General features: G+C 47.7%; 1 protein-coding gene across 2 annotated transcripts; it reads right to left on the bottom strand.

Moving 5' to 3' along the window:
* nup98 (nucleoporin 98 and 96 precursor) lies at positions 1–23,560 on the bottom strand. Of its 2 annotated transcripts, none has more exons than XM_070843185.1 (35): positions 23,419–23,560; positions 21,693–21,802; positions 20,819–20,914; positions 20,355–20,540; positions 19,597–19,739; positions 19,394–19,501; positions 18,694–18,874; positions 18,424–18,590; positions 17,877–18,014; positions 17,551–17,686; positions 17,365–17,457; positions 16,402–16,545; positions 16,070–16,203; positions 15,600–15,787; positions 15,373–15,489; positions 14,860–15,049; positions 14,139–14,235; positions 13,850–13,963; positions 13,614–13,752; positions 13,221–13,398; positions 12,657–12,818; positions 9,293–9,532; positions 9,079–9,211; positions 8,142–8,401; positions 7,767–7,951; positions 6,722–6,993; positions 5,709–5,984; positions 4,916–5,073; positions 4,090–4,230; positions 3,849–4,000; positions 3,263–3,484; positions 2,562–2,803; positions 1,836–1,990; positions 1,629–1,740; positions 1–1,322 (listed from the first exon to the last, which is right to left on the bottom strand). In XM_070843185.1, exons 2-35 carry the CDS (start codon positions 21,769–21,771, stop codon positions 1,123–1,125), a joined length of 5,538 nt encoding a protein of 1,845 aa, XP_070699286.1. In that variant the 5' UTR covers positions 21,772–21,802; positions 23,419–23,560; the 3' UTR covers positions 1–1,122. The 2 variants fall into 2 exon arrangements, with proteins under 2 accessions (XP_070699286.1, XP_070699287.1); XM_070843186.1 differs by having other exon boundaries at positions 17,551–17,683.
* Positions 23,561–24,422: the final 862 nt, after the last annotated feature.

Genomic DNA, 24,422 nt, shown 5'->3' with positions numbered 1-24,422 from the left:
TGCTAATCTGCACACATTTCCAAAGCAGTTCAAAACTCATTAGAACAAAAAGATTTTACTGGATATATTTATGTACGTCGTTTTAATCTCTCCATAAATCAGAAAATACTGTCAGCAGGGAGAAATAACTTGTTTTTAGGAGTAAAATAAATGACCAAACATCTGTAAAAAGAGAGAAATAAAAGTGTCTGGAGGAGATTTCTGGCTCAAGAGTTAGAAAAAAGACTCATTTTAAGAAAACGGCCTTTAAAGAGGTGAAGTGTTCGACGCAGAGACAAACTGAAGCTGAATTAACACCTAAATGTGGATTTTGGACATTTTCCTTCCACTAGTCCGACACAGTGGATGTAAAATGTCGTGACTTTCATGTTTTATACCTGAGGTCCTTTTTGAAAACCAGCTGATGAACAGTTTGTCCTCTTATTCCATTTCTAAATCATAAAAAAAGAGGGACCACATCAGTGTGTTCTTCTTCCTGGTGCTTATGTTCCTCTGATTTCTGCTCAGCCTGAAGCTCCGGCAGCACTCAGCGAATGTTAAGCCGGCGTTATTACCAGGAGGCCGTGAAGCCTTCAGAGAGTTTAAAGTGAGCGGATCCTCGTTCCACCGTCGTGACACGATGCAGGTCAGTTATTAGGAGGTTTACACGCCTGCAGTGAGTCTCTAGCTGAGCAGAAAGGAGAAGAAACCAGTAAGAAATCTGGGAGCTCGAATCTCAAACGATGATCCCCAACAACCGAAGACGAAACCGTGACTGTGCCCCCCCCCCCATCACTGGTTAGGACCAGTTCTTCCAACGAGCGGTTTTTCTTTTAGGTTAAATAATCCGATAATTCACCAGAGGAGCGTTGGTCCTGTTTGGTGATGTTGGCTGTGTGAGGTTTGTATGAACAAGCGGAGCCTCGCTGGTTTGGAGGAGGAGGAGGAGGAGGAGGAGGAGGAGGAGGAGCGACGGGCCGAAGCTTTGAGCCCTTTTTCTACGCAACAAGCTGAAAACGCAGAAGAAGCTCAAACAGACGGCGTCCGAAACCTGAACTGAACGAAGTTCTTCTCCTCGGCTGAAACACCAAAGTTTTTCTTTTTCTGCACCAGAAGTTTCACCGCCGCCGTTGTCCTGCGCTCTCATTGGCTGACGATGAGCTGTCGCAGGTATGACTGCGTGAGACCTCGCAGCTCCTCCAGCGTGTAGTCCTCCGGCATCGGCAGGCGGGTGATGTGCGGCGCCAGCTGGGCGAGCGGGATGCTGAGGGAGTCGGACGCGGTGTCGCCCTGCTGCAGGCTCAGCACCACACGCAGGATGTTGGCGACACGCTTCGCCATTTCTGCAAGGGGGGGGGGGATCAGTTTAGAGCATCCACAGGTTCTCATCAAACTAACAACAGCAGCCGACTTCACCTGAACCAGGACCAGGACCAGGACCAGGACCAGGACCAGGACCAGCTCGCTCATGTTCTCGCCAAAGATTCTCAGCGCAGTAATTTACGGCCGTTTGTTCACTGGAGGAAGTTTTAAATACCCGCCCTGATACAACCGGATCGTTTAATACGGACACAACCTTCAAACTTCAGCCAATCAGAGCGAGTGAATCCAGCTGCTGTTCAGCGTCTCGGCGTCCGATCACCTCTTACCTGACTGGGCGAGCCGGTCTCTGGCGGTGCTGCAGGGCAGAAGCTCGATTCTGCCGCACAGAGACGTCACGTCGGTGTAGAGGCGCTCCAGCTCGTAGCCGGCGTTCTCCATCTGGCGGCGAGGAAGAAAACGCACACATCAGACCTTCAGAAGTACTTTTACTAGTCTACTCTTCTTCTTCTTCTTTGGTCTGGACAGAAACACACCTGCTGGATGTCCTGCAGAGTCTTGATGACCCTGATGTAGTCCAGGTAAACCCCCCCTGCAGTGTCCCAGTCCTGGATGGTGGCGCTGTGTTCAGGGACCGCCAGCCCCTCCAGGAACTCCAGCAGGTAGTCGTGGTTGTCGTTGATGATGCAGTCTACGGGAGGACGGGAGGGACAAACATCAAGCTTACAGACATCAGAAGAAGATGAACAACATCTGTAACTCCCTCTGAACTCCGTACAGCTCGTGGAAACTGATTTTAAAACTCAAAACCTTTTCCAGAACAGAACGTGAGTGTTTGTGTGGTTCTGCACACAGGAAGTGAAGACCGAAAACAGAGCAGGTGAATAATAATAATAATAAAGGTGCACACTGATCATTGACCTTATTGTTCACCTGAATCTTTTAATCTTCTTTTCTCTGTTAATAATAATGTAGGAGGTCGTTTTAAGTGTGTTATCATGTTTTTAAAGTGAATCTTATTTAGTGAGATCACTGGACAGCAACGTTTGTGATGTGATTTTGGAGATAAAAAACATTTGATACCATAAAGAAATAACAGAAAATCCACCTGATGACACATTAAAACAGTCCTTTATCGCAGGCTTATGTTAACGTCCTGAATCCACTGTGACGTTTAAGTGACCTCGATTATTACAGTCTTCATTTTCAGCAAAAGAACAAAATGATCTGGTCTGAGTGTGTTCCTCAGGTGAGACGGTTACCTGAGGCCAGGTGCTGGATCAGCAGCCGGTGACACTGGCTCCAGTAGCCGGCCCGGTACAGGTGCAGGGCCTCCTGGTGCCTGTCGGCGTCGCGGCGGGCCCGCGTGGCCTTGGCCTCGTGGATCCACTGCTCCGGGATCAGCAGCCTCTCGGTCAGGAAGCGCTCCCTGCGGACCGACCGGTCCGTGTCCTGCAGGGGGCAGTGGAGGGTCAGCATCTCCCTCACCGCTCGCTGCCGCTGACTGAAGACACACGGAGACAGGAAGAGATCAGAAACATGTCCGTCTGTCCGCAGGGAGGCCGAGACGACACGGGAAGATGATTAAGTTAAAGGATAATTCCACTCGTGACTGTTTAGATGAACGATTATCTATTTAACAACACTAAAAGAACAAGAACAACAAATCTAGATTATTTTAATCTTTTAATTTAATCTGATCAGGATCAACCTTTCATCATGATATCAGACTGAACTGTCCTGATAGTTACCAAGCAGAAGTTCAGTATTTTTACCTGAAATCTGAAGCAATGACGGATGTTTGATTAATAAAATGACTTTAATTCTTTCTGTCCACCAGTTTGCTGATTATCTGTTTTTCCTGTTTTCATCTCTACGATGCCCTTTTGATTCGTGCTTTTATTTTTCACTTAAAGTTTGCAGGGACACAAGCAGAACAAACACAGAGCGTCAGTGAGCGTACGTGTGGTCGGGGATGTGCAGCAGGATGAAGACGGCCATGTGCCACAGGCCGGCGCTCTCCAGCTGAGCGGCGTAGCTGGTGTGGAGGAGCCCCTGCCTCGAGGCGCTCAGGTGGCTGTAGTGCAGCGCCTGCAGGACGCCCCACAGGTGCCAGCTGAGCCGGTAATCCAGACGCTCCCAGGTGACCGTCAGAGGGTCCAGGAGCTGCTGCAGGCTGTAGTGTCTGAGGGCAGAGAGACGAGAGGAGCATCAAATCATCCGCTCACCTGCTGCGGTCCAATCAGGATCAGTTTCAAACTAAAGGAGTAAACTAAAGGACAGAACTTTAGCTGCAGGAGCATTATGGGAAATGTAGGAGCTAAAGCTGCTACTACTGAGTACTTCCCCTCTGAATGAATGAGAAAGGTCCCGTAGCTTCATAAATGTGTCTAAAGACCCTCAGACTCTGTTTCTGCTCCGTGTTTCAGTGATGGTTTAGATTCGGCTCCCTTAATGATGTCACAAGGGTCTCTGTTGATCATGTGACCTCAGTTTTCTACCACATGACATGGAGCCCTGACGCCAGCTGAGCGAGGCGGCTGCTTCACCTGTCGCTGTAGAGTTTGAGCAGGTGGAAGCAGAGGTCGTGGAACGGCCGTTTAGACTCCTCCTCCTCCTCTTCATCCTCCATGTCCGGCTGCTCGGCCTCCAGGTACGGAGGTAGGGGGGCACAGGCGTACTTCCCCCCCTCACATGAGCCCTGCGGGACAGACACATGATCAGCGGCCGGCGTTAGTCACGTGACCACACCGGAGCAGAGCGGGGGGGGGGTGGGGGGCAGCGGCTCACCTGGAAGGCTGCTTCGTATCTGGCGAGGGCGTCGGCCACAGAGGCGGTCGGGGGCAACATGAACCAGAGGTGGACGGCGACGCAGCGCTTCCAGTCCAGCTCGGAGCAGACGTTCACCACAGAGTCCGACGACTGCCACACCTGCAGGGACGGACAGGTGACAGGTGACAGGTGACCCCGTCAGACACGAGCAGCACAGGATATACACCGACGTCTGTGACCTCTGTGATCTTAGTTTTGAATTCTCTGAACAGGACGTGAATCAAGCGTGACGTAGAGCAGCACGGCTCAGGCTCAGGTAACGTTTGACTTGCTTGAGCCCCATTTTTAGCCACTTTGTTTACATTTTGGCAAACTGAGGACATTAACAGTGAGCCGAATAAACCACCAGGAGTTCCTGTTCGCAGTGCGGCCGTGGATGAACAGACAACTGTCACCGGATGACTTTGACGCAAAGGAAAACTTAAAAATGTGACGATTCTCAGGCAAGTTCTGAAGTGCCTTTGTTCTCCGAGTTAAATCACACAAATAGTGTTTTACTTTGTTAAAGTAACTTTGGTGTGATTACGAAGCCGCACAGACGCACAAATATAAAAGCTCAAAACAGCCAAAGAGAAAAATAACTGTTCACATCTCAACGGATCTGAGTTTTTTTAGATAAAAGGAGGAAAAATGATGTTGGTGGGCTTCTGTTGAACAGAAAACAGAAAGTGGTTCAGATTTAGGGTCATAATTCGTAACATTTCTCAGCTGAGGCCTGTGAATGTTATTCTCGTTTGGCTTTTGAGTTTTCTGACAAACAGGAAATGAATCAAACGTGTCGTACAGGTTTCCCAGCGAGCAGCGCGAAGATGCGCAGTCGCTCCTCGGGCAGGTAGCAGTCGGTCTGCATGCGGTTCCAGTCGGCGAGCTGCAGGGCCAGAAGGTCCCGGCAGTACTGAGAGCCCACGGCCTGAGACAGCAGCAGGGACAGACGGTGGTCACCTGGGGACAAACAGCTGGGAGTTAACATCTGTCAGTTTATTAACTGTGGAATCAGAAGAATCATTTTTCTGTTTGGTATTTTCACTGTGCTTAAAGCTCACGTACATCTATACATGGTTGAGTTTCAGTGTTATGATGTCTGATGGTGTAACAGACGAGGAACTTAAGGCCTTTCTCAGTACAGAGCGCCCCGGCTTCAGACAGGCATTTGGACGTGATGACGTCACCATCTGAGCTCTGAACACACATGTACTTCGGTTCTTGTCATTAAAATGTACATTTACAATAAGATGAAATATGATATTATGATATTAAACACAACTCTGCCTCGTTTGTTTCCATTTTAAAAACCACTTTAACATCTTAAATGTTTAAAAATGTTCAGCAGTCTGTCCTGACAGCTTTGAGTATTAAAACTACATCCTGGAACAATCGTCGTGTTTCCAAAATTAAAACTTAACATGTGCTTTGTCCACCATTGCTGCTTCTAGTGGATCTACTGTGATCAGGTGCAGTTGTCCCAAAGGATCACATTGCAGCCATTGCAGCCCGTTTGGTGGCTGCTGGCTGAGGTGATCTACTGGACCAGTTCCAACACTCTTTTAAATGAACTAATTACCGATCCCGCTCCTCACCTTCCTTCTGTGCCAGTCGACACGCCTCACTGATGCGGTTGCCCGTCAGGTAGCTGAAGATGGCGTCCGTGTGGCGCCCCTTTCCCGCCAGCGCCACCTCCTGCTCCACCCTGCCGGCGGCTCCTCGGGACAGCCAGGCCGAGAAGGTCCGCCTCCTCTCCAGCTGCTGCTCGTACTCGCCGGCCGTCTCCACGTCCGGCTCCTGGTCCACGGGGCCCAGCCGGCCCCACAAGGCCTCGCACAAGGTCCAGACCTCGGCCCAGTAGCCCAGGAGGGCTGCAGGGAGACGGAGGGTTACAAAGAAAAGACAGAATTACTCCACTCGTAGGGCTGAATCCTGGAAACAGAAGTACCAGGAACCCAAAATCTCCTGTTTCCCAACGAATCACCTGCTGGACCCTCAACTGAACATCACATGTCCCAAATAATGTGTCCTGAACATCATATGTCCTCAGTGTCACGTGTTTTAAAGCTAAACTGGGTTGAGAGCATCTGTAAACAGGATGGAGGATCAGAACCATGCCCGAGAACATTTCAGGTCAGAAGGTCAAAGCCTCCTCTAAGAGGAACAAAAACTGGTTCACAGGAAAATACTGCAGAAAGAGAAGATCAAAAGAGTTGATCTAACATTATCACATAATCTGCTGAATACTAATATGATGATTAATCCTTTAATCAATCGATGAACAAAACTAAACCACAAATATTTTGATTCTTCAAGCAAAAATGACAAAAATCTGTTCCTGCTTTTTTTGGTTTGGCAGTAAAATAAATGGAGTCTTTCTGATTTGGGACAAACAAAAACATCTGATGAGGTCAAACTGGGCTTCAGGATGTTACGGTGGACAGTTTTCTCTGTTTTCTAATGTTTCAGAAACCAAAAGTTTGTTTATAACAGTATAAACAAACTTTTGCAGAAGAATTCTGGGAGTTTTTCTTAAAATCCTTTGTCTCATCTCTACGAAGAGACTTGAGCTAGTTTCTAACTTCTATGAATCTTTTCCGTCACTCACGGTCTGCCTCTCCCCGCTTGTCGCTCAGCTCGCTGATCCACTCGGCGTACTCGTGCAGCGCCGCCACGCCGGGCCGCGGTCGGACCAGGGGGCAGGCGGACGACTCCGTGTCGACGGTGCTGTGCTTCAGACAGATCTCCAGGGGGCGCTGCAGCACCGCCCCGCTCTCCTCCTCCTCCTCCTCCTCTTCCTCCTCCTCGCAGGTCTTCCCTGCTGGAGGCTCCAGACCCTCCAGCTGCTCCAGCACCACCTTGTAGGGGCTCTCAGTCAGCCTGCAGACGGCACGTCGAGGGAACACAGACCGCAACAAATGTGATTGATCAGTTAGCATCAGCTAGCATCAGCTAGCATCAGCCAGCGTAGGTTAGAGTTAAAGCTAACGGAGCCCCATGTGGACGCCACTTATTTCTGTCTCAGAGGTGATTTTAACACCAGCTTCCTGCTCCGGTCACTGACTTTAATCCAGTTCTGAGCTCATAAGTCAGTCATCTTCCCCTCTCTGCTCTGCTGTAGCTGCCGTCCACTACGGGAAGGTTCTGGCAACATCTGAGCCCCTTTTGTAGCACATTTGTTTACATGTATTAAATGTATTCCACTAAAAGTATGCCGAAGAAGCCATTAGCAGTCCCTGTTTGGATTTACAGACAGCTGCCACTGGATGAGTTTAATACTGATGGAAACTTAAACAAAAAAAATCTCAAAGTGTATTTATGGACTCAGTCTCTGTCTGCGCTGTTTGAAGAACACGGACAAAACAAAGAGAAACTCAGCACAGAGTTACAGAATCCCCACCGCTAGCTAGCAGTCCGGAGGTTTATTACGTTTAAGAGCTCATGACGGCGTCGAGTCACTGCAGAAGAATAAATCAGGCTGTAGAGGAAAATAACTAACGAGGGACAAAAGCTCATGATGGAAGTTCAGCAAAAAGTTTTTATTCTAATTAAAATGTTTTCTCGGCTCAATGTGGCTTTAATAATGTTTATACACACTCTGTGTGTGTGTGTGTGTGTGTGTGTGTGTGTGTGTGTGTGTGTGTGACTCTCACGGTTTGTTCCTGGCAGGTTTCGGCAGGAAGCTGAAGTCTGTTTTGGCCGTCAGTCCGTGGTGGTCGAGCTGTTTGGCCGACGCCGAGCTCAGCCGGTGGCCGCAGTGCGCCAGCGTCCAGCCGGGACCCCACCCGACCCGGAAGGAGCGACCCACAAAGAGCCCCGCGTCCATCAGCAGACCCCCCTGAAAAACAACATGAAGTCACACAGTAACATTAACAAACTAACTGATAAAGGTAAACCAGCAACGCCCCCGGGTTCTCTGAGGTTAAATTACTGTTTTTGTAAATGGAGTCTGGTGGCTTTGAAGAGAAAGATATAAAAACAGGGCCCAGGTTTAAAGATACAGAACATAAAACCAACGCAGCACCAACCTTCCCCTGAGTGACCGACTCTTTGAGGGGGACGGGGCCGCCCAGCCGCCGGACACCGACCGTCCTGATCGAAGGCTCTGGAGTTCGGGGGGGCAGCAGGAAGGGGGAGGGGGCCGGCCCCGCCCAGTGTAACGGGCGGGAGGGTTCGATGGCCGCTGGAGACGCCCGGGACAGAGAAGGAGGAAGAAGAGGAGGGCGGGAAGAGTCTGACAGCTGAGAGAGGAGGCCGGAGGTGAAACGAGCCTGAAGGAGACCGCCCACTGCGGGGGGGGGACATGGTTCAGGTTTATTTACATACACACACACACCTCCTACAATAGAAGTAACTCATTCATGTCAGCAAACTACTCAAGCACTTAAACTATCGATCAGTTACATCAACAGAAAATGATGCAGCAACAATTCTTATAATTAATTAATTGTTTGAGTGATTTACCAAGAAAAAAAACACACTACAAGTTTCAGTTTCTGTTTTTAATCACAGTAAACTAAACTCAAGGCGTCACCGTGGATCTGCCTTTTACTTTCTCTCCTACAAAAGAGTCTGACCCCCTCCAAAAAGGTCAATATCAGGTTATGTGTGCGTTATATTTAGAATATTTTCACCACTTCACATTTCGTCAGATGGCTCTTTCAATGGTTTCAATGTTTTAAATTTGGATCCAAACTAACATGTTCGTTCATGTTGCTGCGGTGAACCAGCTACTCACACGTTCAGGTAAAATTACTTTATTTGTAATTGACGTTTTTCTACATTTCTTGGCGTCTGTGCCGGGACGACTGCCCGCTTCTACAAACTGTAGGTGGGCTGACGAAAATAAAAACCTAAACCTAAAGACTATCCCTTTAAGCGAGGCGCTAAACCTCCAGCTGCCACAAACAGTTTTTCCTGAATAAAATAAAGGTTTATTGGTGGATGGAGGTCTGTGTTTCCTACCGGAGGGTCGGCTCTGAGCTCCCGGCAGGACGAGGCGAGGGGACGAGACGTCACCGGGGACCTTCATCGCTCCCGGATCCTGGAACATGTCGCTCTCCTCCTCATCCTCAGCAAACAGAGACGCCTTCATGATCTGAAAACAGAGGATTCGACGGTTTTATTCTGGCGGGGCTCAGATGTACTTCCCGTGTGCTGACGCGGCCGGCGGCTCTACCTGGAGGGTGTGCGGGTTGATGCCCAGTGAGGACGTGATGTGGCCGCACGCAGAGACGCCGTCGTGCTCCGCAGGGATCAAACCTCCGAGCTTCCCGCTCATCACGTCCATCTCCCCCGCCAGCAGCTCGCCGTCCTCCTCTCCTCCCAGCATGCTCTCTGCCGGGAAGCTCTGGGTGATGTCGGCCATGTCGCTGTCCAGCTCCACCACGCCATCCGGAAGATCCACGACAACGGTGGACTAAAAACACACAGAGAGAGAATGAGGCCTTCGTTATGAGTCATGTGACCATAATTAGGTTGTTAAACATCGTCAGTAACGTTCGTTTTTTCTTTCTGATCTCTTTTCCGCTCGTTCTTCGTTCATTCTGAGGTTTAATATTGAAAAAATTATAGACTTTAACCACTGAATCCATTTTTCCTGACCTGCTCCTCATCTGGATAAACCATCAGCTGATCTCTGGGTGCTGCATCGCTGCCGTTTTGATCCGGATGAAAAACTCCTCAATATTGTTTATTATTGAAATAAAATGTAAAACCCTTTATTCTCAGCACCGCAGGGATCTCTGGCTTCACTGATCTTATGACCCAAACTCACGTTGGCACTTGATGCTTGGGCACCGTTACCATTTGTGTTGCGATTCTACGAGTATTTACATTTTTAATTCACTGATTCAGTGAACGAGGAAGTGTCTGCAAAACAACACAGCCGGGGCTAAAGGTGCGTTTCCAAAGGGGAAGTGAGATTTTCCTGCAGGTGAAATACATGAAGTCAATGCAAAGACGGGAGAATACGCAAAATCATGGTGGACGGCGTGAAAGACCCAAGTGAGTTTCCAACAGAGAACAGTCAGTGAACGCATCCTGGAGGGGAATCTGAGCTCTGATTGGCTGTCCTGACATCCTGACGGCAAATCAAACATGGAGCTCAATGATCCCACTGGACAGGACAGTCAGCGAGGACACTGGACGACCTGCTACACTCTGATCATGTGACTGTTACTGAGTCTGGCTTTAGGACGGAGTTTAATAAGAAGCAGGTTAGCACCGGCGTTAGCCCCAGATAGCCCAAGCACTAGCTACATTAGCCCCAGTTGGCACAGGTATTAGCTCCAGTTAGCACCGGCATTAGCTCCAGTTAGCACCGGCATTAGCTCCAGTTAGCACCGGCATTAGCTCCAGTTAGCACCGGCATTAGCCCCAGTTAGCACAGGCATTAGCCTCAGTTAGCACCGGCATTAGCTCCAGTTAGCACCGGCATTAGCCCCAGTTAGCACCGGCATTAGCTCCAGTTAGCACCGGCATTAGCCCCAGTTAGCACAGGCATTAGCCCCAGTTAGCACCGGCATTAGCTCCAGTTAGCACCGGCATTAGCCCCAGTTAGCACAGGCATTAGCTCCAGTTAGCACCGGCATTAGCCCCAGTTAGCACAGGCATTAGCCTTGGCTCTCCTGCCTCTCATGTGTTTTCTCAGACGAGTAACGTGAAAAGACAAACTATCTGGCGAGTAACATGAGGCAAGTGTTCACTTAAATCTGGTGGAAACACGGCTTCACGGTGGACCAGGTGGAGATAAACACTGCCGGTGGGGTTGTGGTGTAAACTAGAAAGAGCTGGACAGTTATCCAGCTCATGTTTTATCCAGGATCGCCCCCGCTGAATGCAGCGTGTGTTTCTATATTGAATTAATAATAATTAATAATTCAGGCATTGATTTAAGAAATCTTAAATGTTGTCCCCACTCCTACAAAACACCAAAATAAAAATGTAATCACTGCACTTCCTCCACGGCTTTTAATCACATTTATTCCCACAAAGAGAAGCTGTTTACAGACCAAGAATCAAATGTCCATCAGCTTTATTAGTTTCTCTTAGTTTGTCTTTCATTACACACATCTTACAGCAGGTTAGAGTCTAATAAGTTTCCCTGCTGAGGAATTCTGATTTGATGAATATGACAAAGTTCAAGTTAGAAAACAGTGAAGCTCAGTAGAATATACGTTATAACAACACCACTGAAGAACACAAACACCTTTTCTCACACTCGACCGCAGTTAAAATTCATCCTGAAGCCGCTCGACTGTCGGAAATAAAATCTAAATAATGTTTTACATAATCACACATTTGAACGAACACGAGGTGAAGACGTGGAGAGAAAACTCAAACCGACGAAGAGTCAATCTTTAGTCTATTTTCTCTCCTTCAGATGGTTGTAAACTGGATATTTGAGACATTTTCTAAACAAAACTATTAACTGAAAACAGCAGCACGGAGGTCCATCTCTGGTTTATGCAGGATACTGAAGCAGCACAGAGATGTTCCTCCCTGTAGCTTTAGAAGTACGAGTGTTGTTTGTTGGATCGTCGTGTGAATTTGTTCTTTTTACGGTTTAAAAAAAAGGATCCAATCAGGGTTTCTGGCCTCGTCCTGATCACTGACTTGTGTTTATTCTTTAATGTGTCATTGTTTTCATGTTGTAATTTCAGTCTTTCAGATTCCTATTTATTACTGATCTTTTCACCGTGTCCCAACAGTAAGCGACGCGACGCGAGCATCAGCGACAAAGTCAGTTTGACTTCCTGGTTTTCTGTTGGTTCGTCCTAACTGGGCGCCGTTTTGAAAGCTTCTCCTGTGGTGGAGGAGCAGCAGCTGAAATCCCCACAGAAACACCAGATTTCACTTTAAAAAAAAAAAAAACTCTGCAACTTTTACCGGAGCGCTGACGCCTCTAGTCTGATCAGCTCGACCGAAGCGTGTATTTGACAGACTTTGAGCGTCTGATGTTACTCGATGTGACTGTCGGACGCTCGCTCGCCGTTCCGACACCGTTCGTGTGGCTGTGAAGCACTTTGGAAGGTGCTAAATGAACAAAAGCTCAGTTTTAAGACAGACTCCTATAAACAACACCTATAAACCCCCCCCACCCATGACCTCGGCTCACGCAGGACGTCCCGCCCCTTTCAGGCTCTCACATCGTTCTCCCTTCTGTCACTCTGACACCCGTCAGCTGTTAAAAAGACGAAGCTTCCATCTTTGTAATCTCAGTCCTCCATGAAAACGTTAAATATCAATCGATGCAGAACAAAAAAAAAAAAAAGAAGCTCCTACGTTCTTTGAGTTTACACCAAAGTTTGCAGGGAAACTCTCTAAAATCTGTTTTCTAAAAGGTTATAAACACTTAAAGTAGAGAAAGTGACCCGGAGAGCAGGAGTCGCCTCTCCACGCTTAACAAATCAAAAATGGCCGCCACCTAGCAGACGTGTGAGTGAAACTCTTTAATCATCTCAGGTGTGTCAGTGAGGAGGATGACGGTGGTGGTGGAGGTGATGATGGTGGTGAGTGATGATGGGCGCAGGCTGCTCTACCTGAGCCTGTGGCGCCACCTGCTGCTGGGAGGGGGGGAGCGTCTGCTGCAGCCTGGAGGGAGGGAGCGTCGCCATCGTCTTCAGCTTCTTGGGGTCAGCTTTGGGTGGGATGTCCTCCTCCTCGTCAGAGTCCTGGAGGCCATATTTGGAGAAATGGGCCACCTGAGAGAGAGAGAGAGGGGGCAGCACAGACCTCGTGTTAAAGCAGCGTTTACATTTCCCAGACTTTTCCGGGACTTTTCCAGTACGCGACATGCAAACATTCCTCTAATTTTAAACAAGCTTTAGATCAGACCTTGACTTTTCATTCAACCATAAGAAGGAAACGACTACTGTAACAAAATGTTGGTTTGGTTAATAAACACTTTGTTTTTTAAATCAAATGCACAAAATTGCCTGATTTTCCATGAATGGCTTTAATAATCTATTGTCTATATCTGCCATGACCCATCAGTGATCTCAGCTTTGGCGAAAGTAAAATTAAAAGCTTAAAGCAAGTTATTTTCTGATGGAAACCCGCTGAGGCGTCTCTTCCATAAAGCTGTGAGAGCAGCAGTGACCGACCTCGAACACCCAGGATCCCGTCTCAGGTCTGTACTCCAGGAAGCGGGCTCCCTGTTTGCGTGAGGCTTTCTCCAGCCGACCCTCGTAGTTCATGTCGCTCAGACGATCGGGGCTCCTGATCTGAGAACAGGTCGTCTTGTCGTTCGGCCAAACGCCGTCCAGAGTCACCTCAGCTCGCCTGCACCCACACAGGAAACACAGGAACTGGATTAACATACCAACCATCAAAATCATCAGTCAGTCTGTATAAAGAAGTGTCCTCTGATTGGTCGGTATCAGTCTGTATAAAGAAGTGTCCTCTGATTGGTCGGTATCAGTCTGTAAAGAAGCGTCCTCTGATTGGTCGGCTGCGTCCACTTCTTACACACAGACTAAGATCAGTCTGTCACTCACCTGTTAAGCCCCTCCCCCTCTGGCGGCTTGTTTTTGTCGTCGGGGTAAACGATGACCTCTTTGCGCCTGAAGTGGACGATCTCATCCAGGTTCAGTCCCGTCACATTCACCTCGCCGGGGAAGAAGATGGAGCCGTAGCCTGCGAGGACCAATCAGAGCAGAGTAGTGAGGCGTGGCCGTGACATCACAAAGCTGGTTTCTCACACACAGAGAAAAGAGGAGCAAGCAGGCGTTACCTTTCCTGCCAATGGTGAAGTTTTCCACCACACACTCTGCGTTTTCATCCGTCATGTCGGCCAGATCCTCCATGGACGGGATGGTGTAGTACCCGACGCGGTTCAGGACGATGCCTGAAAAACAGGAAACATGACGGTTTCATTCATCAGACGCTCGAGAACAATCGATTGTAATTAAGATAAAGATCATTTCGGAGGGTTTAGTCCTCAAGAGCCAGCAGCCTGAGGTGTTGTCCCCCCTTTACTTTGTCCAGAAGCATTAATCTCTGTCTGAGTGTTTGAGTCAGACCTGCTGGGTGAGGAGGCTGCTGGGACTCCTGCTGCTCCTCCTGGTCCTCCTGCAGAGACTCGTCCCCCAGAGACGCCGACACGTCCTCGCTGCTCAGCTGAAGGAAGAACATGGAAACACGAAGGAACCTTTATGTTAAAGCTCCAACGCCCGGAGAGAGAACACACGTCCAGGAACACGCTCACTAAAAACCATCTAAACTCTTTTCAGTGAGGCTTCGTCTTGTTTGCCGTTGGGAACAAAAAGGGTTCATTTCAAGCTGAAACCAGGCTGGTTTAGATCAATATGGTGGCTGGTTATGATGTCAGTCAGTTTTGCTCGTCTCAGAATTAGATTAGAAGTTATTAACAGCCTGAGCTTCAGTCACGTCTTTAATGTCGCTGTATGCAACTTAAAAAAATGTAGATTCTCTAAAGATTAAATCAATTAGTTCAATTTAAGAGACCCACCTTGTTTTAGCACTGCTTTTGATTTTTTGATCTCTCTTTAATAAAGTAGATGTATTTCTCATCCAACTGCTCAATTAATGCAGGATTTGGGTTCAGTTATTGGTAGAAAACATGATTTCTAAACTCAAACTTCAGTCTTGAACTCTTTAACGTTCAGTCAGACTCGTTCTGCTCGCTGTTAACAAGCGACAAACTTGTCTGTGTTTGTGTCGACCGAATATCTGAATACAGATCTGAATTCTTCTGCTGTCGTCTCTCTGTCTGTTTATCACCTCCAGTCCGTTCCTGGACGACTTGTGCATGTTGAGGTCGCTGATGGTGTCCTGCAGGCTGGTCTGGATGCGGCCCTGCGGGATGGGCTTGGCGATGGGGTTGACGTAGAACTGGGTGACCTCCGGGTCGTCGTCGTTTCGGCTGCTGGGGCCCGGCGCCTCCCTCAGCTCCTCCTCCTCCTCCATGAGGCTGCAGACGGGGAGAGGAGAGGGCATCATTAAAAAAAAAAAAAAAAACATCCACAGAATCCAAATGATCAAGCAACTAATCGATGAGCACATGATGAGAATTAATCCATTAGGGCTCCGTTACATCTGACAGGAAAGTTTGACGTCTGAACGGATCAGCAACTTAAATTTAAGGCCTTTTAAAACCTGAACAGTGTTTTTGTTATAAATTTAACAATAATACATGGACTTCTTTATTCCTCAGAGGACACTAAGACTGCTGAAGTCAGAGAGGACGGCTGTGTGTGTGTGTGTGTGTGTGTGTGTGTGTGTGTGTGTCCAGACCTGTGTCCGTTCTGTGGATACTCTGAAGGTGAAGCGAGGTCATCAGTCTCTTTGTTGATTGGACTGCTGTACTGACTGCTGTTCAGGTTCTTCAGCACAAGTTTCTTGATGCTCTTCCTGTGACAGACAGACAGGTTAAAATTCGACGTTAAAATTCACACACACACGGTCTAAATTCTTTCACTTTCATTCTCAGACACAGTTGCCGTGGTGACCGGGACGGTTACCTGGGTACGAAGGCCCCGTTGGTGAGCGAGGGCTCGTCATCGTCCAGGCCATCGAAGAGCTGTGACTTGGACGCCCCCGACGACGTCAGCGCCTTGGGGCGGACCCTGGTGGCCGGCCGGGGGGTCAGCTTGTAGTGGGTGGGCGTGGTCAGAGCCTTCTGGGCCGTCGGATTGGTCGGTTTGAGACGCTGGCGGAGCAAAGGGAGGCTGTGATTGGATACTTAGACTGTTTTGGTGCTTTGGCCACTAAACCGGTATGTATTTTATACCTTTGTTCTATTTTTTAAACATGTTTCCGGGGGTTTTTCTTTGTCATTATTATTATTACGACGCTGTTTAAGCGTTTACAGATGCCATCTTGATTAGATGAGGGTAAATATGTGCTGCAGGCTAATCTGTGTGTCGTATGTCACACAAACTACCACAGAAGCTCAGAATAAACCAGCCGACCGCGGTCGTGTCGCTCTCACCTCCTCTTTCTTCTTCGGGTCGGACAGCTGGTTTCTGAACAGCGGCGAGTCTCCGTACGGCGAGTAGGCCAGGACGCTGAGCTGCTGCTGGAGCATGGCCTGCTGAGCAGCCGCCGCGTTCGGATCAGTGAGGGCTGGGCGAGGAAAAAGGAAAACACAAATCAACACTGGTCAAATGTACCAGAAACACTGAGGATGGTGATCATGTTTGATTGAATGGGAATTTAATTTCCCGCCAGCTGTGGCTCCCAAAAACACTAATACAGTAAAATAAGTGTTTGGTATTAAACCGTCACACAGAAAGAAAAACAGATTTCAGTCCAGCTGCTCACCGACGGGCTGCTGTGACGTTCCGAAGCCCAGCGTGCTGGCTCCGCTGTTGAATCCGGCCGCTCCAAACGTTCCCATCGTTCCCAGCGTGGTGCCCAGTTTGTTCTGGTTGTTCCCAAACAGAGACGTCTGTCCTGTTCCCACCGCTGAACACACACACACACACACACACACACACACACACACACACCGACGAGCGTCAACACTTCATCTGTTTTAAATCTTTGTAAATTACAGGCTAAAACCAGTGCAGTCAAATCCAACAGCGCTGTAACGAACCCTCCCGTCATGAAGGTGATATGGTTCAGTGTTTATCGGAGCGGTTTCAGAGGAGGAGACCGAGCCGTGTGGTCATTTTGGAGGATGTCACTCTGCCAGGTGTCTCTACTATTTTGTCCACCCCATCCATCAGTGACAGCAGGCTAACAGACATCTCTTCTACATGATGAGTGCACTTCACCAGTCCAGCTACTTTTGAGTAACATGAATTTTACCAGCGCTGCTCTGCTCTTTTGTACGTCTATTCATTTCCTTCTTTGTTGTCTTATATTTAAAACGACCGGACAGGTGCATCCGTCCCACCTTCTCTTACCTACAGGTGAACTAATATCCACACACACCTGACAGTGGTCATGTCTAAACCTGACCAGTCAGGTTCTTTCTGGCTCCAAAAAACCAAGATGGCGACGGCCATAAAGCCAAACTGGAGGCTTCAAAACAGCGACCCATAAACCGACGGGTGACGTCACCGTGGCAACGTCCACTTATTTACAGTCTGTGATCACAACCTCCTGAAGGCCGAGCCGACGGATCAGAACGGCTTGTTTTGACCAACTGAAGCTATAGATTTTCACTTGATTACAACGGTAGACAGCGAGAACTGGCACACATTTACTGCCGAGAGGCTGGAATGAGTCAATTATTGTTGGCTATTCATTTTCTGTTGGTCCTGGTTCTTCTGGTACCTGCTCCAAAGCTGGTTCCCAGTCCAGTCCCCAGTCCTCCTGTGGCCGGCTTGTTCCCAAACAGACTCCCCGCAGCAGGACTTGCACCAAAACCTGCACCGGGCAAACACAAGCGGACTCATTAATAAACTAACTGTGACGCCGTCTGAACGTGTCCCACCTCCACTCTGAACCCCGCAGACTTACCGAAGGTGGAGGTGTTGGTTCCGGTCCCCAGCGTCAGGGCCGGCTTGTTGCCAAACAGCCCGGTGCCGGTGCCGAAGGAGGGGGCGCTGGTGGTGGTGGTGCCGAACCCGGCTGTCTTATTGCCGAATAAACTCTGCTGTGACAGAACACCGGCACACACGGCAACATTAAAAGGAAACATCGACACATTAGTGGACAAATCAGGACTTCTTAGTTCCTGAGATTAGAATCAGAGTGAATAAATGAAGCTCGTAACGAGTTCCCACACTGAAGTAATAATTACCCGTCAGTGACAAACTGACTGACTGGGTCCCCTGTGTTTGTACCTGTGTGCCGACATTTCCAAATCCTGTGTTGGTTTGGCCGAACAGCCCGGTGGCCGTCCCGAAGCCGGCGGCGGTGCTCGTCTGAGCGGCGCCGAACAGCCCACCCGACTGGGACGCTGCCGTGTTCCCGAACAAACCCTGATTGACAGGAGAGGACCAGTGAGACGCCAAATAACTCCGCGAGGAGTCGGTGCAGCGGGCAGATTCTGTTATTCAAGTCAAACTCATGAAGACATCTTTTATTTCTCTGTTTGTGGGACCAATTCAGCGCTGACGTCTAATACTTTGTCGGTTTTACTTGTTTTAAACGACCAAATTGATTAACAAAAACAAACACAAATCAAATCTAAAGGGCTGATAACATAAATTAACAATGAGGTGGTTGTGGATGTTATATCTTATCGCTTCCTCACTCATGTTACAGCACAGTGAGATAAACATCCACGAGCGTCTGACGCTGGATTTAAGATATTTTAAAAAAAAAAGCTTATTTAAAGAAACTTGGATTTCCACTTAAAGCACCAAATGGAAACGCCGTGACTCTCACCATGCTGCTGGTGTTGGCCTGTCCCATCGTGTTGGTGTTGCCGAAGGAGAAGCCGGTGCTCTGTGTGGTGGTGGCCTGGCCGAAGGGCTTGAAGAGGCTGGCCGCTTGCTGCGGGGGCTGCTGACCGAACAGCCCGCCTGTGGTCGTACCAAAACTGCCAGGAGCCGCTAGAGAGAGGACACAAACACACCGCAGGTTCCTTCACGTGCTCCATTTTACACTTTATGGATCAGGAGCCGTTCACCAGCCTCGGCTGCCGTCACCACTTACTTCCTCCAAAGGTGCTCTTGTTCTGTCCGAAGGAGAAGCTCGTGTTGGGAGCGGTGGAGCCGAACAGGCCGGTGGTGGCGCTGGACGTGGCCGTTGCCGAGCCAAACAGGCTGCCGGTGCCCGCGGCCATGGGGTTGGTCGGGCCCTTCCTGCCCGCCTGGTAGTCCTCCAGCCTCAACTCCTGCAGGGGGAAGTGAGAGAAGGACAGAAACTGAGAGAAGGCAGCAAAAATCAGGAAGAAGAAAACTATTTCTTGGCTGAAATTCCACTAAACGTGTTTAATAACTTGTGTATTTCTTTTATTTATAAAATAATTATAATCATAAATTGCAATGTAGAAAATGCCAGTGAGGGTGGACGACGACCTAAATGTCTTTTCCCCTAAAGATCGTAAACACACGTCCACAACACGACTAAATAACCTCTACATGAGCTCAGTTCATGGAGCTCCAGCTCTGTTTCTGGATACGAGTTCGATTCCTCCAGGAGGAAAAATAAAGACATGTTTATTAATACTGTTCCTATTGATTTCTATTCTCTTTACTTCCTATGTGCTTTGGTTCTAGTCTCATTTTGCTTTGGGAAGCACGTTAAGGAAAGTTTATTATGATAATTATTGGTGTTATTATTAGAAACCGCCCCGACAGGTCTGACGGTGGCGATGAGGAATGTCTACCTGTGTGTTAAACAACAAACTCACCTCCAGAGATTTGTTCTCGTACTCCTTCATGGCTGTGATGCACTGGTGCTTGGTGTTGATGCTCGTGGTCACACCCGCTTTCACCATTGTGTCACTTCCTGTTGGAGGCTGATGGAGGGGGGGGAGAAAAGTGTGTTCAGGTCTCAGTTTGACTGTTAACACGTCAGGGTCAGGTTGAAAAAAGTGAAAAACAACCAACTCACGTTGAACTTGACGGTCGTTCCCGGCTGCTGCTGCGCCGCCGGGAAGCCGGAGCCTCCGAACAGGGAGGTGGTTCCACCGAAGGGGTTGGAGGTGGTGTTGGTGGAGCCGAACAGCCCGCCGCTGCTGGTGCTCGTCCCAAAGTCTGGAGGACACAAAGCGAGGGAGACGTTTCAACAGGTGAATGAGTGACCGCGACAGGAAACGTAACTTTATTAAAAACTCATTGGAAAACATTTTCACGTCTTATTAAAACACAAAACCATTTCAGGTTGTCGTAACTTTAAGCAGCAGTTAGTTTCCTCCTCTTTGGGCGATGAGCCCTGACTGCAGGCTCTTGGATTTCACTAACAGATCCGAACAGCATCCTCACTGATGGTTTAGTCTGTTTTCATCTGAACGACAGATTAGTTTCCTTTTCTTTGGATTGTTACTTGTTTGAGAACAGAGAAAACAGACTCTCTCCAACAGCAGAGGGCCACAGGCTCAGTCACCGCCGTGTTAACTCATTCAGCCATAAACAGACATTTAGTTTGTATTACTTTGCTTTCTATCCTCGGTACCTTTTCCTCTTGGTTTCTGATCTTCAAGTCTGTTCGTGTTTGTTGTGTTGAGCCAAACTGGTTTGTCTTGAGTTCAGAAAAAGAGTTTAAAAACTGTTTTTGAGGAGACTTTTGGATGTTTGAGATCTAACTGGTCCATTAAAAAAGGTCTGAACTGTACAAAAAGGTCTGAACAGTGAAGTAAGGGGAGTTCTCACTTCCGAAAGACGTGGGTTTGTTGGCAGCGAACGCATTGTTGGGCTGGGAGAAGAGTCCTCCGCTGGTGCCTGTGCCGGTGTTGCCAAACAGGCTGGTTGAAGTGCCGCTCGCCGCACCAAAACCGAAGCCGGTGCTGGTGGAGGACGTTGCCGGCTGGCTGAAGGTACTGGTCCCAAACAGACCGCCTGCAGGAGCCAGACGGGGACAGATTAGTATTTATTCATACGTCTTTAACAGCTGCCTTCTTCTCTGTTTCAGGACACGACTGAGCTTTGCTTTAAGTCATTATTTCCCAACAGGAGGTCTGAAAAGTGTGACACCTCTCTGCAGGCTGGATTCAGAGATCATGGACGAGTGTGGTCTCAGACAGGAAGTGCTCCGACTGAGACTCTCTACAGCCAAACACCACAAACATCTGATGTCTTTTCTCTAACAAGAGCGAATGAGACAAGAGCTAACGAACCAGGTTTATTCTGTGTGGCACCAAACAGTCCTCCGGCGTTGCTGGTGGTCCCGAACGCAGACGTCCCGAAGCCTCCCGTTGCCCCAAAACCTGCGTCTGCGGTTACAGAGTTCATGTGAGGAGACGACGACAGGACACAGGCTGATGCTTCAAATGACCGGGAATAAAAACTCAACAAATCAAACACTTTCAGACGTCATTTCACAAGAAAATCACCATATTTAGTTATTTATTATTATGATTTAGTTAGATTCTACAATCAACTGAATTTAGATTCAGGCCTGCTGGGTGGTAAAGACAAGATAAGACCAACTAAACAAAGAGACAATTAAATAACCAACTGTCAGCTGAAGTTTCATGGTTGTGTGTGTGATTTCTAAGTCATTGGCTGTTACAGGTGATCTGGTGAATCCAGGCTTTCAGTACAGGAAATAAAACATTAACCATAATCTGAGTGAAGTTTGCTATTTCATATGTTTCCTGGAGGAACATTTTTAAATCTTATGGTATTAAAATGATTAATTTAGCTAAAATCAGCACCTTTAAAGCTGTAACTGAACAATAAAGGTAAGTAATTCTCACAAATATTGATTACTGAGCAGGCCTGATTACAATGTTGAACATCTCTGGACCCACTGATGAATTTAATTACTTCTCACTGCTGTTCAGTGCATTCACTCAGCCATTACTGTGTGAACGTGATCGTTAGTTTCGTGTCTCTCTGCTTGTTCGTTATAAACTTTAAATGTCAGAGATCGTAACAGAAGAAGAAAGTCACTTTGTGGTGTCTAAGCTCATCTGTAAGAATCATCTTGGTCTGGTGCTGCTGTACGTTTGGCTCCCGGAGTTCAAATTAAGAAATAACAGAACTTACTTTGCTGTCCGAAGGTCGACGAGGTGCCAAATCCCCCCGTCCCTCCACCGAAGGGAGTACCAAATGACTTGTTGAACATCTTGCCCTGCTAGTCAGACCGCATAAGTCTTCTGTGAGGAGACAAAGAAAAATATCCATTTGATAAACTGTTTAAAAACACACCAGACTCCATTGACAAAACCAGTCATTTTAGCTCACAGAACACAAGTTACCTGTGGTGCTTTGACTTTGAAGTTTTAACACATTAGTTTGGATTCCTACTAACTAACCGAACATGGTAGTTGTTGGTCGACTGCTGCTTCGATCATTTAGTTTGTTAGTATTATTGCATGGCCAGCACCTCCTGTGTCCTGTTCTCTAAAATCCCTGTTTTAGTGAATGTAGTCTGGTGTGTGTGCTGTTTGTGGTTAAACCAAAAGGATCTTCCAGGTCTCTCTCTGCAGGGATCCTTTCCATGATGCTGTCACACACTTAGAATAACACTCTGAGCCTGTCAGTGGATCAAACAAGCTCTTTTAGTGGACCTACTGTGATCAGGTGCAGTTGTCCCAAAGGATCACGTTGCAGCCATTGCAGCCCGTTTGGTGGCTGCTGGCTGAGGTGATCTACTGGACCAGTTCCAACACTTTTACTACCTACCAGTCACTCAGACACCAGGATGTGGACACAGAGGACCAGGGGTAAAAATATTAAAGTTACCCTTTAAATCTCACAGATTAAATCCCAAATCAAAGAGTTTTGGGGTTTTCTTCACACGTACTAAACACTCTTTACCTCAAACTGGGCTCCAATTAATAAAACAAATTCAATCACCAGTTTGCTTTGAAGAAAGAAGTTATATAGATTAGATTACTTTAAGGATCTAGTCTGTTGGGCATCACTGACCAACCAGTAAACAATACCTACAACTCTACCAGGTACAGGAAGAACCACTTTCTCTCAGTGTCAGTGACATTTCTCAGGTGGGCTACACCTCTGAGGGCCTGCTGGGGGCTGAACACATCTGAACTTTGGTATTTCTGTCTGAATCTTCACAACAAATGCACATCAGACTTTAAACTTTGTTGGAGCAGAGATTCTTCTGTCAGACTTTGGATTTCCCAGCTGTAGTCTGCAGTGTGAGAGGTGCAGCTGTTTGTTTGGTCACTGGATGGAGGTGGAGATGTGGTAAAGTGTCCCACAGCACTGTGTCAGGGTGGAGCACAGCTGCCCCAGCCTGGACACCTCCCTCCCAGACCCTCACCGGTCTGGGGCTTTCTCACTTCCTGCTCCACGTGCAGCTCAGCCGTCCGTTAGTACAGTAAAACCAAACCACAACATTAACGTGCTAGTTGGGCGAATTTAAACCATCTGGACACCAAGTCCGTCACTTGGAGAGTCAGAGCCTCGCAGGACCAGATACAAGCCGAACACCAACGCACGCAGCCTGGCATGCCCGTAGCGTAGTTTCCGCCTGTTAGCTTCACGAAGCATCCGCACAAACTAGCTGTCGACAAGCCAATTCCTCCTTTCTGACCGGTACCGTGAGCCTTAAAATCAATACAGACTCACGCCACTGTTGGACATTCACCGTGTTCTGGCTGCTGGTTAGAAGTTAGCTTATGTGCGTCAAGCTAACGCTAGCATGCTAGCTCTCCCGCTAACCACTTAGCTAGCGATGCTGCGTAAAACGTTAGCATAACAAAACCAAGACGGACAAAGAGCACATGTTACTGCAAATGTTTACCTTTAACAGCGTTGTTCTGGATGTTCGGTTTGTTAATCTGCCCCCCTCCTACGACGTTAAAGCTACGGAGTCCAAAATGTTCAACGATAAAAGTATTTTAGCTAAACGTCGGCATAGCCGGATAGCTTTGTCAACGAGGAGGGAAAACTGTCGACCTGCAACCGTCACTACGCACTTTCATACGTCATACGTCATGACGACGACGTTACGTCTCCTGATTATAAAGTAAAAGTTTAACCAAAAAAGTCAAACACTGCCTCTGTTTTCTCCTTTAAATGACTATTTATCACATTATTTTATCTTATTTTATCAACAGGTTAAATCTAAGACTTTGTAACAGTTTTTAATATCACTAAATATATTTAAGTTTGCATCAGATGTTAAAGACCATAGCAAAATGTGTACATATATATATATATATATATATACACACACACACACACACACACACACACACACACACACATAAAAATAATAAATAGATGTTCTTGATGAGAGTCTGAACTGAGGCGATATCAACGAAAATAGCTTTTATTTCAAGATTCAGATCGGACACAAATTGGCAGATACACAATATTAAAGAGCCAAAAAACCATTTAACCCATAAGAGCCCACGGGTGACACAGGCCTTTAGAATATCCTGGAAATGTCCCTTTACAGCTTTATCCTGTAACCACTGAACCTCCTGCTGCAGTCATGTGACCCAGTCTGTCTGATTCAAGCCTGTGACACAACCAGCTGGTTTTAAACAGCTTGTTTCTATTACTGAAAGGTGAGTTTCAGACAGTTTAACAGCTCTCATCCTGTCCTAAATTAGATTAACCTGTCCTGACTCTGTTTTATGTGACATATTTAACATTTCAGGTGTTGGACAGTCGGGGTAGGATCTTAGAAATAAGTGCAGAAATGTTCCTTGTGCTCCATTTAGTCTGTTTTATATCCCCCATGACTGTACTGACAGGAGAAAAGGGTTCTTCTGGGTTAAGAAGGAAGCTGAACTGAAT

This window comes from Pempheris klunzingeri, chromosome 14 (genome assembly GCF_042242105.1).
Source record: "Pempheris klunzingeri isolate RE-2024b chromosome 14, fPemKlu1.hap1, whole genome shotgun sequence".
Taxonomy (NCBI): domain Eukaryota; kingdom Metazoa; phylum Chordata; class Actinopteri; order Acropomatiformes; family Pempheridae; genus Pempheris; species Pempheris klunzingeri.
This window is presented reverse-complemented; position numbering and strand designations above follow the sequence as displayed.

Coding starts and splice junctions, on each gene's coding strand:
- nup98 (XM_070843185.1), bottom strand. CDS start 21,771: ATGTTCAACAAGTCATTTGGTACTCCCTTCGGTGGAGGGACGGGGGGA. Junction 18,875..19,393: donor ACGAGAACAAATCTCTGGAG/GTGAGTTTGTTG, acceptor TTCCCCCTGCAG/GAGTTGAGGCTGGAGGACTA. Junction 16,204..16,401: donor AACGTCACAGCAGCCCGTCG/GTGAGCAGCTGG, acceptor TTCCTCGCCCAG/CCCTCACTGATCCGAACGCG.